Consider the following 16,754-nt stretch of genomic DNA (forward strand, 5'->3'; position numbering starts at 1 on the left):
GGGAGCCTGATGCAGGAGAATTGCTCGAACCCAGGAGGCAGAGATTTCAGTGAGCCGAGATCGCATTACTGCACTGCAGCCTGGATGACGGAGCAAGACTCTGTCTCAAAAATAAATAAATAAAATGTAATTTTTATCGTGGAGTGCCAAATTCTACTCTATGGGTAGTGGATTTATGAGTGATTTTTACTTTCTACTTTATTTTATTTTATTTATTTTTTTTTGAGATGGAGTCTCGCTCTGTCGCCCAGGCTGGAGTGCAGTGGCCGGATCTCAGCTCACTGCAAGCTCCGCCTCCTGGGTTTACGCCATTCTCCTGCCTCAGCCTCCCGAGTAGCTGGGACTACAGGCGCCTGCCACCTCGCCCGGCTAGTTTTTTTTTTTTCGTATTTTTTAGTAGAGACGGGGTTTCACCGGGTTAGCCAGGATGGTCTTGATCTCCTGACCTCGTGATCTGCCCGTCTCGACCTCCCAAAGTGCTGGGATTACAGGCTTGAGCCACTGCGCCCGGCCTTACTTTCTACTTTATATATTTCTGTATAGTTTGCTTTTATTTTTTGAACCAGGTAGCTGTCTCACTTTATAATTAGAAAAAAAAAAGAAAGATAATCCATTTGAAAAATAATGGATAATAAAAGAAGCATCACAAATAAATAGATTAGTAAACTGTTTCAGGAAACGTAGCTGATGATTTGGAAAAAATATTAGTTTAGTTTCCCACATCATACAGAAATAGGTAAATTCAAATTTATTAAATATGTAAAATACGAAACTAGATAAATTTTGCCTAGAAAAAATCAGTAAGCAAAAGATCTAGAGTAGTATGTTGGTATTTTTAATAATACTAATTTGAATTGTATAAAATTATTTATCCCCAGCAATATCACTAGGAACTAGTTACTAGGAGCATGTATGCATGGCACTTCTGTTTATTTTGGGGGTTTAGAGTAGGTACAATCCATTGCCCTGGTTTTTGTGAGTTTGTAGAGAACTGGGGCCTTGACTTTTGTGTTATTTTGATAACTGCTAACCATTGTTTCTTTAGGATCTTAAGTACCAGGCCCAGGATAACTTTATGATGATGGATGATGCTGTCCTGTGCATGTGTTTCAGCAGAGATACAGAAATGTTAGCAACTGGGGCCCAAGATGGAAAAATCAAGGTATGGATTAGTGCCACAGCCTCTCATGTGTAGACATTTTGAATGTTATGCTATGGGGTAGTGTCCTGTATATGATATTCAGCACAATAATAGCTACTGATTATGGAGCATCAGCTTTATGCTAATCACTTTACTTTTTCTTGTGTAATCTTAATAATAACTCTGCCTGGGTGATCCAGTAACATGTTTAAGGTCGCATACTTGGTAAGTGATAGATCTGGGACTTTAGTTCACATCTGCTTAAGCCCTTTCTGTTGTACCATCCTGGCTTGCTGTATAAAAATCAAAATCACTGACCTCTTTTTTAAGGGGATGATCTAATAGCCAGTTTGTTGTGGTTTGTATTTAATGCTAGAAATACATCCTGGGCTACAAAAATTGCAGAAATGGTCTCTGCTAAGTGAACTTACAGTCTATATTTTTGTTTTAATAATTTACATGAAAAGAGTTTTAAGTTTCAAAGGATTCAGTTACCATTGTACTACGTGAACCAGACACATCATATTCAGCTATTAGCATGCATTTTTAATGCTGTTTCAGTACATTAATGAGCATTGCATCTTACTTGGCTCTATGGGCTATAGTAGGACACTTTACAAGTTTTTTTTAAATTCTTTTTTTTTCAAATAAAGGTATGGAAGATTCAGAGTGGACAGTGTTTAAGGAGATTTGAGAGGGCACACAGTAAGGGTGTCACCTGTCTAAGCTTCTCTAAGGATAGCAGTCAGATCCTTAGTGCTTCTTTTGACCAGACAATTAGGTAAGTAAAAATCCCAAAACTGTTCTCACTTGAGTTTGATATAATGAGGCCCTGGAGGGAGGTACTAGTGATCCCTTATGCTTTTACCATGATGGTGTGATACGGAGAGAGAAGGTATGTGAGACCTTATGTCCCCAAAGTACAACTCACACAGTGTTGTTGTTTTGTCCATTTGTGTCTTTACCCAGAGGAGAGATTTGAAAGGGGGTAGCAGTGATTCATGTTTCTCAGAATATGGTCCTATGGACTTATCTGTATCATAATCACTTTAGAGGGTCTGTTATACTGGGACTCAGCTGAGACCCACTGATCTCAGTCTTCTGTTAACCTGTTTTTTAGAGGTCTATCCCTGAACAGAAGCTTGTGGTGGTATTGGCATGTCTTCTTCCAGCCTCTTTCTTTGCAAAGCTTTTGTTTGATTGTTTGATATAATGAAAATTATACCATGTACACAATCACATAGCCCTCTTAATATTATAACATGAGCTTCTGTAATTTATCTAAAATGCATTCAATCATTGGTCACAACCATAAGATATTAAATATTTATTGTTCTTTTCATTTACTTTCATTTGGTAGAATTCATGGTTTAAAATCTGGGAAAACACTGAAGGAATTTCGTGGCCATTCCTCCTTTGTTAACGAAGCAACATTTACACAAGATGGACATTACATTATTAGTGCATCCTCTGATGGCACTGTAAAGGTTAAGTATTTGCTTTCGGTTTATTTTGGGATGTCTACCCCATCTTTGTCCTTTGAGGAGTTTTCAGTGGTGATAATGGGAATGATTGTGCTGTAGTAAACCTCTTTACTGGCTATTTTAGCCATAATTGAGGTGAGTCTGAGACAACAACAGTATTCTGTGGGTAATTCCCATTGGCCTTGGGACTCCAATCTCAAACTTTTTCAATCCAAACGAACTTTCTCATGTGTAGGAAAAGAGGAAGGGTGAAGAGTCCTAAAGTTAAGCCATCCCCCATTCACAGATACACACGGTGGTTAAATGTGTTTTGCCGTAGGTGTGGTCTACCTGCTAACAGTCAAATTCACGAAAGGCTCAGTGGCCTGATAAATAGATCTCTTTTTTTGTTGCACAGCCTCGCTGCATTCCTGGTCCCCAAATTTAGAGCCTTCCTAGTAGCATTTATAGAGGAATAGGAGAAGTGTTGAGTAAAACTAAGCCTTCTCCTAGATAGTTATTTAGTAAGTAATTTGCTGAAAGTAATGGATCTTCAGTACCTTTAAAGATTTAGTTATTTTTAGAGAGGGTCTCATTTCCTAGAAAAGATATGAGAAACCCAAATAGAAAATTATTAGAGATCTCTGAGACACTCTACGTTTTGGACCTAATCTTTTTGACTTGCCTTATATGAGTGAGTACTTTGTGGCAGAAGATCTAGACATTTTAACAAAACATTTTAACACATATATCTAGACATTTTAGATACATATTTAAGTATCTAAAATTCAGACAGTCAGGTGTGGTGGCATACACCTGTAGTCCTAGCTACTTAGGAGGCTCAGGTGAAAGGATCACTTGAACCCAGGAGTTTGAGGCTGCATTGAGCAATTTTCACACCACTGTACTTCAGCTTGGGCAAGAGAGCAAGAACCTGTCTCAATCAATAAATGTATGTGTATATACATGTATGTATGTACATATGTATGTCAGACCACCGTCTGAAAATGCTGTTCGTGATTGGAAATTGAACTGGAAACCGGAAGGCAGGAGATGTATGCTCCCTTGGGATGAGTGGAAAAATCATGCAAAGCTGTTAGTACTTCAGTCATGGGATTTGCTCTCATGCTATGCATATGGGCCTCACAACTTGTAAATGCCACTGGTAGATGGCTTGTCTAAGCTTCTTTATTTTGTGGTCTTTCCCCCTTAGTTTTGCAGTGAGTGGGGCAAAGCATGTCACTGACCTTTTGAATGGAAAACACTGGAAGCCTTAGCATTCTTAATTCCTGAAATGTTCATTTTTTCTTCTAAGCATCTGGGCTTCAGAGGAGATTAGGGCAGGCGATAACGGTATTGACACCAGGGCAACTGTTTTCTCCTGTTTATGAGTATTTATTCAACATCTGCTTTGTGCCAAGCTCCATGGAAGGCACAGAGGAAACACAGCAGAGTCCATGCCTTAGAGACTTTGTGCCTGGTGAATTGAGTGGTATCTGGACAATGCTATTTAATGTTTGGTCCATCCCTTCTCTAAGCACATCTCAGATTTCTGTGCTACCTGATTTAACCCTTTCAGTTCATAAGAGCCCAGAAGGACAAGGTGAAAAGATAGACTGGGAGAAGTAATACAAGTGGCCAAGAGTAGCTTCCACTTCAAAGTTCCTCGTGTGTGTGCTAACATTGTGACTTCTGTTCAGTCATTGTCAGTATAAACTGTACATTGGAATCATTTGTAGCTTTAAAAAAAATGCCTGTGCCTCACCCTAGACCTACCACATCAAAATCTCAGGATAGAGTCTCAAGCTAAAAAGCCTCTATTTGAGCCAGGCTCAGTGGCACCTGCCTGTAGTCCCATACTCAGGAGGCTGAAGTGACAGAATTGCTTGAACCCAGGAGTTTAACGCCAGCGGGGACAATAGGGCAAAATAGCGAGATCTCATCTCATTTTAAAAAAAGAAAAGCTCCTGTTTTTGTTTTGTTTGTATTTTATTTTAATTATTTTAAATAGAGATAAGATCCCACTATATTGCCTAGGCTGGTCTTGAACTCCTGGCCTCAAGTGATCCATACGCCTTGGCTTCCCAAAGTGCTGAAATTACAGGCGTGAGCCACCATGCCTGACCCCCTATTTGGTTTTGATATCCAGACAAGGGTAGCTTTCTGGTTGTTTATGACAGTAGCAGTGTTGACAAACAACTAATTTTAAAGAGAGAGACAGCTCTATTGGCTAAGGAAAAAGGTATTAGAAAAGATCATAGTTTTTTTAAAGTTTTTAAATTTTAGTTTGTGACTTGTTTTTGCCAATTCATCAACAAATACATGATGAATACTTACTCTATACAGTTGGTCCTCTGTATCTGGAACATGGATTCAGCCAGTCACCAATTGAAAATATTTGGGGGAAAAAAAGAAAATTCCACAAAGTTCTAAAAAGCAAAACTTAAATCTGCCCCATGCCAAGTACTACATTGAATCCATACAAAGGAAGTGGTGTGTGGGCATTGTATTAGGTGTTATAAGTAATCTAGAGATGATTTAAAGCATACAGTAGGATGTGCATGGGTTATATGCAAATACTGCATCATTTTATATATGGGACTTGAGTATCCTTGGATTTTGGTATCTAAAGGGGATCCTGGAAACAATTCGCCCACAGATACTGAGGGACAACTGTATATGGCAGTGCTGGATATTTGATTGGACCTAAAATCAAGTAAGAAACTTTTTTCCCCTGAGTCATTTCTACTCTTTTTTAGTAACCTGTTAATGTTTTAAACCCTAAAACTTTAGACATTTTTGTATCTAAAAAAAGGTTTGTAACTTAAATTTTTGTGTGGTAGATCTGGAATATGAAGACCACAGAATGTTCAAATACCTTTAAATCCCTGGGCAGCACCGCGGGGACAGATATTACTGTCAACAGTGTGATTCTACTTCCTAAAAACCCTGAGCACTTTGTGGTGTGCAACAGATCAAACACGGTGGTCATCATGAACATGCAGGGGCAGGTGAGTGTTCAGAAGTACCCTTGCACAGGACCTGTGGGCCATTCCCAAATCAGCACATCCTGGTCCAGGCCCACCCTCCCAATAACCAAATTTGGGTTCCTTTCTCTGTAAAAAGACTGGGAAAAGTAATACAAGTGGCCAAGAGTAGCTTTTTTGGATTTATTTGTAGCTCTGTAAACTATCTCTTTGGTATTTCAAAAGTGATCTCCTTTCCCCTGGGTGTTTGTATATTAAGCATTTTCATCCTTTGGATAAATGAAGCTCCTATCTGTCTTTAAGCCTCCTTCAGAACCTCACTGAAGATTTTAAGATAACAATGTTTGTCTGAGTTAGGGGGATACAGTGTAGTACGGATTACCAACTCAGGACATCTCCTAGCTACCACGCTCTAAAATGGAACACTAATAGGAGAAAGGCAGCAGTGTCCTCAGTGTATTTTTAGTCAGAAAACCTGCAAGGTTCTCAAGGAATCTCACTTTTGTGGACTGTGAGGTAGCACTGGGGGCGTCAGAAGCATCAAGTTTGAGGACTCAAGTCCTAGGTATGTATGGTAGTGCTACTGGATTATTGGCCTGGACACTTGGGGATCTTGCTGACCATAGAGAAGACCCAGGGGCTGGTGTATAGTACTGTCTTTCCATTCTTTGAGTTCTATAACTGATGGAGTAGTAGTTCAGAATCCATAGCTGGGATGGCTGGTCTGCAGTATCTTTTGGGCCACTGCATAGTAGCTACAGCTGTCCAGTACATCTGCTGAGCACACTTCATAGTTCTGTGCTTGACTTTTAAAAATACTTTATTTTGAAAAAATAATTTTAGATTCATATAGAAGCTGCAAAAGTAGTACAGAAGAGTTCCATGTTTCCCTCTCTCAAATTCTTCCAAGGATAACATCTTATATAATGATAATACAGTGATCATATATAGGAAATTGACATTGGTACAGTTATTAACTCTATTACAGATCTTATTTAGATTTAACCAGTTTTGGTTAAATCTAAGATTTAACATGCATTTTTTTTTTTTTTTTAAGCAGGGATATAATCGTTCTGTAACGTTTCATTACATGTATAGAGTCATGTAACCACCATTACAATCAGGATACAGAACTGGTTTTTTGTTTGTTTGTTTGTTTGTTTGTTTTTGAGATGAAGTTTTGCTCTTGTTGCCCAGACTGGAGTGCAATGGCGTGATCTCGGCTCGACCTCCGCCTCCCGGGTTCAAGCGATTCTCCTGCCTCAGCCTCCCGAGTAGCTGGGATTTCTAGTAGAGACAGGTTCACTCCAAGTTGGTCAGGCTGGTCTCGAACTCCTGATCTCAGGTGATCCGCCTGCCTCCACGTCCGAACGTGCTGGGATTACAGGTGTGAGCCACCGTGCCCGGCCAGGATACAGAAATGTTTTATCATTCCCAAAGAAACTCTCACGCTACATCTTTATACTTACATCTTCCCCATAACCCTAGCCCCTGGCAACTACTGATCAGTTTTCCATTGTCATAATTTGTTGTTTTTTTAAAAACACACTTTTAAGAGCAGTTTTAGGTTAACAGCAAAATTGAGCAGAAAATACGGAGGGTGCCCATATTTCCTCTGTCCCTCCCACCGGAACAGCCTTCCCCACTATCAGTATCTCGTGCCAGAGTGGTATGTTTGTTACAGCTTATGAACGTGCATTTGGTACATCATTAACACACAAAGGCTATAGTTTACATTAGGATTCATTCTTGGTGGTGTATGTTCTGTAGGTTTGGACAAATGTATAATGGCAGGTGTCTACCATTAGAGAATTGTACAGAGTAGTTTCACTTCCAAGAAATTCTCTATGCCCTTTCTATCCTTCCTCCCTCCCCACTAACTTCTGGCAACCACTGATCTTTTTCTGTCTCCATAGTTTTGCCTTTTCTAGGAAGTCATGTAGTCGGAAACATAAAATATGTACCTTTTTCATTTTGACTTTTAATAATATGCATTTTTCTCCTTGTTTTTTCATGGTTTGATAGCTTATTTTTTATTTACTTTTTTTGAGACAGAGTCTCACCCTCTCCCCCAGGCTGGAGTGCAGTGGTGCAATCTCAGCTCACTGCATCCTCTGGCCCCCAGGTTCAAGTGATTCTCCTGCCTCAGCCTCCTGAGTAGCTGGGATTACAGGCATCTGCCACTGCGCCCTGCTAATTTTTGTATTTTTAGTAGAGACGGGGTTTCACCATCTTGGCCAGGCTTGTCTTGAACTCCTGACCTCGTGATCCACCCACCTTGGCTCCCCAAAGTGCTGAGATTACAGGCGTAAGTCACCATGCCCGGCTTTTTTTTTTTTAAATGCTGAATAACATTTATTTATCCAGTCATCTACTGAAGGACTTCCAAGTTTTGGCAATTATGAGTAAAGCTGCTATAAACATCCATGTGCAGATTTTTGTGTTAATATGTTTTCTCTTTCTTTGGGTAAATGCTAAGTAGTGTGATTACTGGATTGTATGGTAAAGTATGTTTAGTTGTAAGAAACTATTAAACTGTTCCAAAATGGATGTATCATTTTGTATCGTCACCCTTGGTGAATGAGAGTTCCTGTTACTGCACATCCTCACCAGCACTGGGTGTGGTCAGTGTTCTGGATGTTGGCCATTCTAATAGGTGTGTAGTGGTATCTCATTTTAATTTGCATTTCCCTAATGAAATGTGGAAATCTTTTCGTGTGCTCATTTGTCATCTGTATACTTCTGGCGAAGTGTCTGTTTCAGGTATTTGACTCATTTTTCAATTGGGTTGTTTTCTTGCTGTTGAATTTTAAGAGTTCTTTATATGTTTTGGATAATAGTTCTTTATCAAATCTAGTTTTTACAGATATTTTCTCCCCATCCGTGGCTTGTCTTTTCATTTTCTTCCTTTTTTTTTTTTTTTTTTTTGAGGCAGAGTCTTGCTCCATTGCCCAGGCTGGAATGCAGTGGCATGGTCATAGCTCACTGCATCCTTGAGCTCCTGGGCTCAAGAAATCTTCCTGCCTAAGCCTTCTAAGTGGCTGGGAGTACAGGCATGTGCCACAATGCCCGACTTTGTGTGTGTGTGTGTGTGTGGAAATGGGGTCTTGCCATGTTGCTGATGCTGGTCTCAAACTCCTGGCCTCAAGTGATCCTCCCGCCTTAGCCTCCCAAAGTGCTGGGATTACAGGCATGAGCCACTGCATCTGGCTTCATTTTCTTGACAGTGGCTTTTACAGAGCAGAAGTGTTTAATTTTAATGAAATCTAGCTTATCAGTTATTTCATGGATCGTGTCTTTGGAATTGTATCTAAAAAGTCATCAAACTCAAGATCGTCTAGATTTTCTTTTTTGTTTTCCTCTAAGAGTTTTATATACAATTTTGAGTTTTACATTTAGGTCTGTGATCCATTTTGAGTTAATTTTTGTGAAGACTGTAAGGTCTTTATTTTATTGTGTCTAGATTCATTTTCTTGCATATAAATGTCCAGTCATGGCATGTCTTGTTGAAAACACTATCTTTTCTTTATTACATTGCTTTTGCTTCTTTGTCAAAAATCAGTTGAGTGTATTTCTGGGCTTTGTATTCTGTTCCATTGATCTGTTCTTTTACCAATACCACACTGTCTGGATTACTATAGCTTTGTGTAAATCTTGAAGTTGGTTATTGTGAGCCCTCCAACTTTGTCCTTCTCTTTCAATATTGAGTTCACTGTTCTGGGTCTTTTGCCTCTTTGTGTAAGCTTTAGAATTGGGTTGTCAATATCCACAAAATACTTTGCTGGGATTTTGATTGGGATTGTGTGAAATCTATAGATTAAGTTGGGAAGAACTGATGTCTTTACCATATTGAGTCTTCCAATTCATGAACATAGACTATCTCTCTGTTTAGTTCTTTGATATCATTCATCAGAATTTTGTAATTTTCCTCATTTAAATATTGTATGTATTTTGGTAGATTTATACCTAAGTATTTTCACTTTGGGGCTGCTAATGTAAATGGTATCATGTTTTAAATTCAAGTTAATTCCAATCCCTAACCCTTGGCAATCACTGATCTGTTTTCCATTATTATAATTTTGTCATTTTGAAAATGGTATAGAAATGGAAGCATATAGTATGTAGACTTTTCGGATTGGTTTCTCTCAGCTTGGTTTATGATGATTTTAATGTTGTATCAATAGAGCAAGCAAAGTCTTAGAGACAAAGTATCATCCTGCATGGGGAAAGCTTCTCATTCTGTTAGAGGAAACTGGGGAGCAGACATCCAGAAAGCTTTGAGAACTACTGGTATATTGATTTAGAAAATTGTTTTATGTATGGCAATGAAATTTGCTTAAGGGTAATATGTCTCTTTAGGGCATGATTGGTGATGTGGGATGTATGAATTCTAAATTTTTGTCTGCCATTTAGTTTAGATTACTTATCTATTGAATATTTCCCAGGCATGGGGAGTTAGCACATGCTGAACAGGATTGGAGATCTAATTACAAATGATAGTAAACCAAAGTGCAAAATAACAACGTAAAAATGTCACTTGAAAAGGCTGCACATGGTTGAGCTGCTACTAATCCTGATGTTTTTGTCTTGGGGTGTGGTGTGATCTAGATTGTCAGAAGCTTCAGTTCTGGTAAAAGAGAAGGTGGGGACTTTGTTTGCTGTGCCCTCTCTCCCCGTGGTGAATGGATCTACTGTGTAGGGGAGGACTTTGTGCTCTACTGTTTCAGTACGGTCACTGGCAAACTGGAGAGAACTTTGACAGTGAGTATTACTTACTAAGTTCATCTAAAGAAATATGGTAAGACTTGTGTCTTTCTGAACTCTGAAGTATGTGCCTTTTCCAGACTACTATCAATGTGACCCTCAGTATAAAAAACATTGTTTTAAAACATTTAGCTCCATGTTAAATTCAAGAAGTAAAATTAATGTCAGCTGCTATGATGATCCCCAAATCTCAGTGGCTTAACACTAAACAAGTTTATTTTTTATTTTATTTTATTTTATTTTATTTTGAGAAGGAGTCTCACTCTGTCACCTGGGCTAGAATGCAGTGGTGTGATCTCAGCTCACTACAACCTCTGCCTCCTGGAGTCAAGTGATTCTCCTGCCTCAGCCTCCCGAGTAACTGGGACTACAGGCACATGCCACCACTTCTGGCTAATTTTTTGTATCTTTAGTGGAAACGGGGTTTCACCATCTTGGCCAGGCTGGTCTTGAACTCCTGATCTCAAGTGATCCACCTGCCTCCGCCTCCCAAAGTACGGGGATTACAGACATGAGCCACTGCACCCAGCCTAAAGTTTATTTCTTATTATGTCACAATGTGATGTGAGTTGGAAAACCTTCCTCCATCTTTCTCCTATGCCATTTGGAATATCAGGCCTTGATCTCTTTCCCTTCCACCCAGCTCTGGAAGCGTCATCAGAGTGATTTATTGCAGATCTGTACACCCTAACCCTGTGCTTTACGTGTTCCAGGTGCACGAGAAGGATGTGATTGGTATTGCACATCACCCTCATCAGAACCTGATTGCTACCTACAGTGAAGATGGACTCCTAAAGCTCTGGAAACCATAATTCAACTTTCCTTTTTAAATCAGTGAAAGCACATACTTAAATGAAGGCATAGTCATGTAATGTGCTTTTTTTTTCTTTCTTTTTTTTTTGGCCCACTTTTCTAAGCAAATAGATTGTCTGAATTAGTCACAAGAATAATTTTGTGAAAATTCATGTTTAAGTAGCAAGTATCCCTTCCTTTTTTTAATATATTTTTAAGGTACTAGTTTATCTTCTAACTGGTGCAGTCACTTAATGTTTTCATTAATCTTATACCTGGAAAGTGAAATACCGATTTTCTAGAAAAAAATTCTACTCCTTTGATTATTTGAAATGCTGATTAAAATGTCCCTCCTATAGTAAAACTTGTAAATAAGGAACTATATCATATTCAGTAGCTGTATTCTGTTCCATCTTTTTTTTTTTTTTTTTTTTTTTTTTGAGATGGAGTTTTGCTTGTTGCCCAGGCTGGAGTGCAGCGGCACGATATTGGTTCACTGCAACCTCCGCCTCCCAGGTTCAAGCGATTCTCCTGCCTCAGCCTCCTGAGTAGCTGGGACTATAGGTGTGTGATACCATGCCTGGCTAATTTTTTTGTATTTTTAGTGAGATGGGATTTCACCGTGTTGGCCAGGCTGGTCTCACACTCCTGACCTCAAGTGATCCAACCGCCTTGGCCTCCCAAAGTGCTGAGATCACAGGCATGAGCCACCATGCCCAGCCCATCTTTTTTTTTTTGAAGATGTTAATAAACTTTATACCTTTCTGGAGACTTTGTTCTAAAATGTAAATAAATGCTCATCTAGTTAACATATTTACTTAGAATTTGGGAGGAGGAGTGACATTATTATCCCCGAATCTCAAGTATAGCAGAAGTGAATTCCTGGGATAGTAGGATAGACTAACATGTAAAAAGGCCAGGTGATGCATAGGTTCTCATTTCACTGCCCTCAGCTTTCCTCTCCTTCTGAGCTGTGCCTTCTCACATGTTCAATCAACTCCAGGGAATATTGTCTCCATCTTCTGAATAGAACTAGTTGCAGGATCCGTTACAAGAATTCAGAGTTTTGTCATCTCCCCTTTGTACGTTGTAGGGGATGGTTTGGCATTGGAAATGTGCTGTTGTTTCAAAGAAAAATTAGCAAAAGTACTTGAGATTTAGAAAAGTCTCCTTTGTAATGTGCATCATTACCAGTTAGCTAAAGAAAAACATGTAAAAGTCAACAAAACCCTTGAAAATATTTTGCATATGGATGTCTGTTTCATGTTTCAACTAAAGATGTATAGAGCACCTCTGATGATGAGGAAGATACTGTGCTAGGCACTACTTTCAAGAATGTGAGTTCTTGTTTCCACAGGCCTTTTGTGCCCCCTTTTAAATGTTAGCATTTATTAGGTACAAACTAATGGGGAAGGTTTTTTTAAAGTTTTGCAGTCTTGTAATTTACTTTTTTTAAAAATTTATTTTATTTTTTTGAGATGGAGTCTTGCTCTGTTGCCCAGGTTGGAGTGCAATGGTGCCCTCTCAGCTCACTGCAACCTCCACTTCCCAGGTTCAAGCGATTCTTGATACTTCCCGAGTAGCTGGGAATACAGGCACATGCCACCATGCCTGGCTAATTTTTATATTTTTAGTTTGGGGGGGGGCGGGGAGTTTCACCATGTTGGTCAGGCTGGTCTTGAACTCCTGACCTCAGGTGATCTGCCTGCCTCGGCCTCCCGAAGTGCTGGGATTACAGGCATGAACCACCGCGCCCAGCCTTGTAATTTACCTTTGATTGTGACTTGAAATGCAGTATGATCCTATGTGGGGCACGTAGTAATGTTCAGTGTTTGCTGAATTAATTCTGAGCGACACTAAGAAATCCCTCTTTCCCAGTCATATTCTGTAACACATTTCCCATTTGCCACAAAACCTGCAGCTTTTTGGCCCAGGTAATGTCATTTGCTGCCATTTTGATGATTTTAAAATGGTCGTGGGAGTTGAACATAGTCATGAATTCAGGATTCCTGAGAATGTAGACAGCCATCCCAGTGGAAAGAAACGTTCACTTAAGTAAGAGAAGTTGAAGTTAGAAAGAGGAAACAGTTTATGCTAAAAAAAATTTTTTTAAAGTCTTTGAGAAGAATTTTTGATTTAGTTTTGACCTCATGAAGCTGGTACTTATGCATAGTTTGTACCACCGTTTATGAAGATAGAGAATCTAGTCAGCACGTGTTGGTTTATTCTAGGAATTTTTATGGAACACTTCTGTTGCTGGCACCAAGTGCTGAATATGGTTTAAAAAAAGACTCGCCTAAACATAGGGAAGAAGAGCATATTAAAAGGAGTAACTAAAACTGATAAAAGCTCAAGTCACCTTTCTGATGATGAGAGGCGGGGCACTTAACGCGAAAGGGTTGGGAAAGGCTTCCTGGAGGGACTGGGAGGCGATCTAAGCACAGGGAACCTTCCCGGGGACTGCAGTGTGGCATAGCGGCAAGGTATGTGCTGGGCAAATGATAGGTGTCTTGGGAGACAAGGCAAACAGAGCTGGATTAGGAGCCATTAAGTATGTATTTTTCTTTTTAAATAAAATAATGCACTGGGTGAACATGTAAACGCTAAGTTGAAAATCTGCCTTTCCCAGGTAACCCTTGTTAATCTTTCTACAACTTCATTTCGTACAAACCTGAAAAATAGTGTTTTTGTCTTTAAATGGGCACACGCTCCTTAACACTGCTGGGCGCCCAGGCTTTCTGAAGCCCCATGCGGCCGTCCCTCCAGCACTGAAGGCTGGGACAGCCCAGCTCCCCTCTAGCGCCCGCACAGCCAGACCGCGGCGGGGACGGGCGGCGCACGCGCGGGGCCGCCGCCCACGGCCGGATCTGGGGCGCCGCCGCTCCGGGTGGGCGCCAGGCAGGAGTCCTATCTTGGGTCCAGGGCCGGTAGAGCCCCTTACCGGGGGTAGGGAGACCGCGCACCCGCCAGAGCCAAGTGTCAGGGCCTGCAGACGTCGGGTGAAGCCACTGTTAAAAAATTGGCGGTCACATCGTGGTAAAGGCGGGTGGCAGCAGCTAAGCGAAGGGGAGTCGGCTGCTGGGAATCACTGCGCACTTCTGAATTGGGCGTGTGCAGTCGGTTCCTAGGGAAGTGCTCTGCTGCAGCCACCAGATTTGACGGATGCTGCTCTCCAGCTCTTAACATAGAAGCTAAACTGGCGTTAAAATTCCATGAGCATAAGGACATTTGTCCTATCCCCCATTCAGCTGTTGAATTAATGACTGGAAAACATTGCGCGGAGGTTTTTCGGGGTGATATGGTTTATTTTTTAAACAGCAAATGGTATAAATCTCAGATACAATTCAGTATCTTCTTCACCAGTTTTTTTTTCAGCTTGTATTATTAGTACCACTAACAGCGTCTGTTGAGCCCTTCATTGCTATGTAAGCAGCCATATTTAATTCTCAGAACAATGTAATGAGGGTGCGCAAATACACATCATGAAACAGGTTTCCAGACGTGAGGGACCTAACTCATTCCAACTTGCATGAAGCTCGTATTGAAAACCAGATGTGACTCCAAAGCTAGATTTCTTTTCTCTCTTGCCTCACTCTTAATATTGCTTAAGTTTCTCCTCAATCTTTAGGTTTGGGCAGGGGCAAAGAATACATGGGTTGTTCTTCCACATTCTGCAAAAACATTTACCTAAGCAGAGCACAGGTAGTGAGATGAGTAGAGAACCGAATTACAAGATTCTGGATGTCAGTCTTTGCTGTCACTTCTTTGGCTTGTGCTAGAACAGTGGTTCTTAAAGAGTCACCTGATAAATTGCTTGAAAGACACATTCTAAGGTCCTGTCCCAGACCTACAGAATCAGAAACTGGTGGTGGGGACCCAGCAAGCATGCTCAAATTTGAGAACAGGTAGACTACAGGGTAGTTTCCGCATATACAAAAGGTGTTTTAATTCTTGCTGTCAGTCTCAGAAGGTTCATGCTGCGATAACCAAATTTAAATGATAAAGGTGCAAGACTGTCTCTTAAAATCACATTTTTTCAAATTGCCATAGCTTGCTAGTGTTCTCATTCACTGTGCTCTTAAAGCTTCATTTTCCACTATTTTAAGAGAAGAAATTGCTATGAAGTGTATGTCCAAGTTAGGAAGTTCCCTGGACTGAGCTTGTTTAAAACTTGCAATAGGCCAGGTGCAGTGGCTCAAGCCTGTAATCCCAGCACTTTGGGAGGCCGAGGTGGGCGGATCATGAGGTCAGGAGTTCGAGACCAGCCTGGTCAACATGGTAACACCCCGTCTCTACTAAAAGATACAAAATTCGCTGGGCATGGTGGCTCACGCCTGTAGTCCCAGCTACCTAGGAGGCTGAGGCAGGAGAATAGCTGGAACCTGGGAGGCAGAGGTTGCAGTGAGCTGAGATTATGCCACTGCACTCCAGCCTGGGTGACAGAGCGAGACTTGGCTTAAAAAAAGAAAAAAAATCAACAACAAAAAACTTGCAATAGCAGGGGCTGCCCATTACTTAACCTTCCACAGCAATTTTAACAGTGGTATTCTGTTCCAGTGGTTAATATTAAATCTATGTGTCAGTATTGGTGGCTTTCAACCTTGGCTGCGCATAATCATTTTGATGCTTAGGCTACACCTAGCCAAGTTATACAGAACCCCTGGAGGGTGGGACCTGATCAGTGTTTTAATGTTTCCCGGGTAATTCCAATGGTAGCCAAGGTTGAGAACCAGTACCACATGTACAAAAAAGTTGAGAAGCTAATTTCATGTACAGAAAATTTGCCACTGTTCCAAGAGCACTCTCAAGGGACATAATTGGCCTCTATTCCTATTCTCTACAAGTATGAACGGGCAGGAGAAGCATCACAGAGAAAGCAGAGTTAGTGCTGGAACTTGTATTTTTGTGATGTCCTTGGTTGTTTTAAGGGGCTTTGTTTTTTCATAGGTTCTCCCTCATTACGTTGTTCTGAGAATTAAATATGGCTGCTTACATAGTAATAAAGGGGGCAACAGAGGCTGTTAGTGGTAATAATACAAGCTGAAAAACTACACAAACCTATCAGTTTCTGCCTCTTCAGGATATAACTATTAGGTTAGTGCAAAAGTAATTGTGGTTTTTGCCATTAAAAGTAATGGCACATTACTTTTGCACCAACCGACCTAATATGACTTTTAGTGTTCTTAGGATTTTTAATTGTAAAACATATATAACAAAATTCCCAAACAATTGTGCAATTCAGTGGCATTATTTACAATGTTATGCAACCACTATTGTATTTCCAAAATGTTATCACCCTAAAACAGAAGCCCTGTAACATTGTCAATTAACTTCTCCTTCCCCTCCCCTGAGCCTTTGGTACTGTTCTGCCTCAATGCATTTGCCGTTTAGTTCATGTAAGTGAAATTATACAATATTTGTCCTTTTGTATCTGGTTTATTTCATTTAGCATGTTTTAAAGGTTCATCCACATATCAAACAGGAATGTGCTTCATATTTGGGGAAATTGTAAAAAGTATTCCTTTTAATGACTGTATATTTCACAGTATATTGTACACATTAACCATTTGTTGGTGGACACTCAGGTTTCTACTTTGGACTGTTGAG

General features: G+C 40.3%; 1 protein-coding gene and 1 long non-coding RNA gene across 2 annotated transcripts in view; one reads left to right on the plus strand and one right to left on the minus strand.

The window, feature by feature from the left end:
• The window catches only part of SMU1 (SMU1 DNA replication regulator and spliceosomal factor), a 29,678-nt gene extending 18,124 nt beyond the window's left edge, over positions 1 to 11,554 (plus strand). The window contains 6 exon segments of the mRNA NM_001265906.1: positions 1,046 to 1,162; positions 1,795 to 1,922; positions 2,502 to 2,628; positions 5,448 to 5,615; positions 10,200 to 10,352; positions 11,069 to 11,554. Of these exon segments, the coding sequence (NP_001252835.1) occupies positions 1,046 to 1,162; positions 1,795 to 1,922; positions 2,502 to 2,628; positions 5,448 to 5,615; positions 10,200 to 10,352; positions 11,069 to 11,167 (792 nt within the window). The 3' untranslated portion in view covers positions 11,168 to 11,554.
• On the minus strand, positions 8,777 to 15,635 carry LOC144334678 (uncharacterized). The gene is made up of 2 exons (XR_013404799.1): positions 15,364 to 15,635; positions 8,777 to 9,570 (listed from the first exon to the last, which is right to left on the minus strand). It is a non-coding gene; the product is annotated as an uncharacterized LOC144334678 (long non-coding RNA).
• Positions 15,636 to 16,754: the final 1,119 nt, after the last annotated feature.

The sequence above is a fragment of the Macaca mulatta genome, chromosome 15 (genome assembly GCF_049350105.2).
Source record: "Macaca mulatta isolate MMU2019108-1 chromosome 15, T2T-MMU8v2.0, whole genome shotgun sequence".
NCBI classification, from domain to species: Eukaryota; Metazoa; Chordata; class Mammalia; order Primates; family Cercopithecidae; genus Macaca; species Macaca mulatta.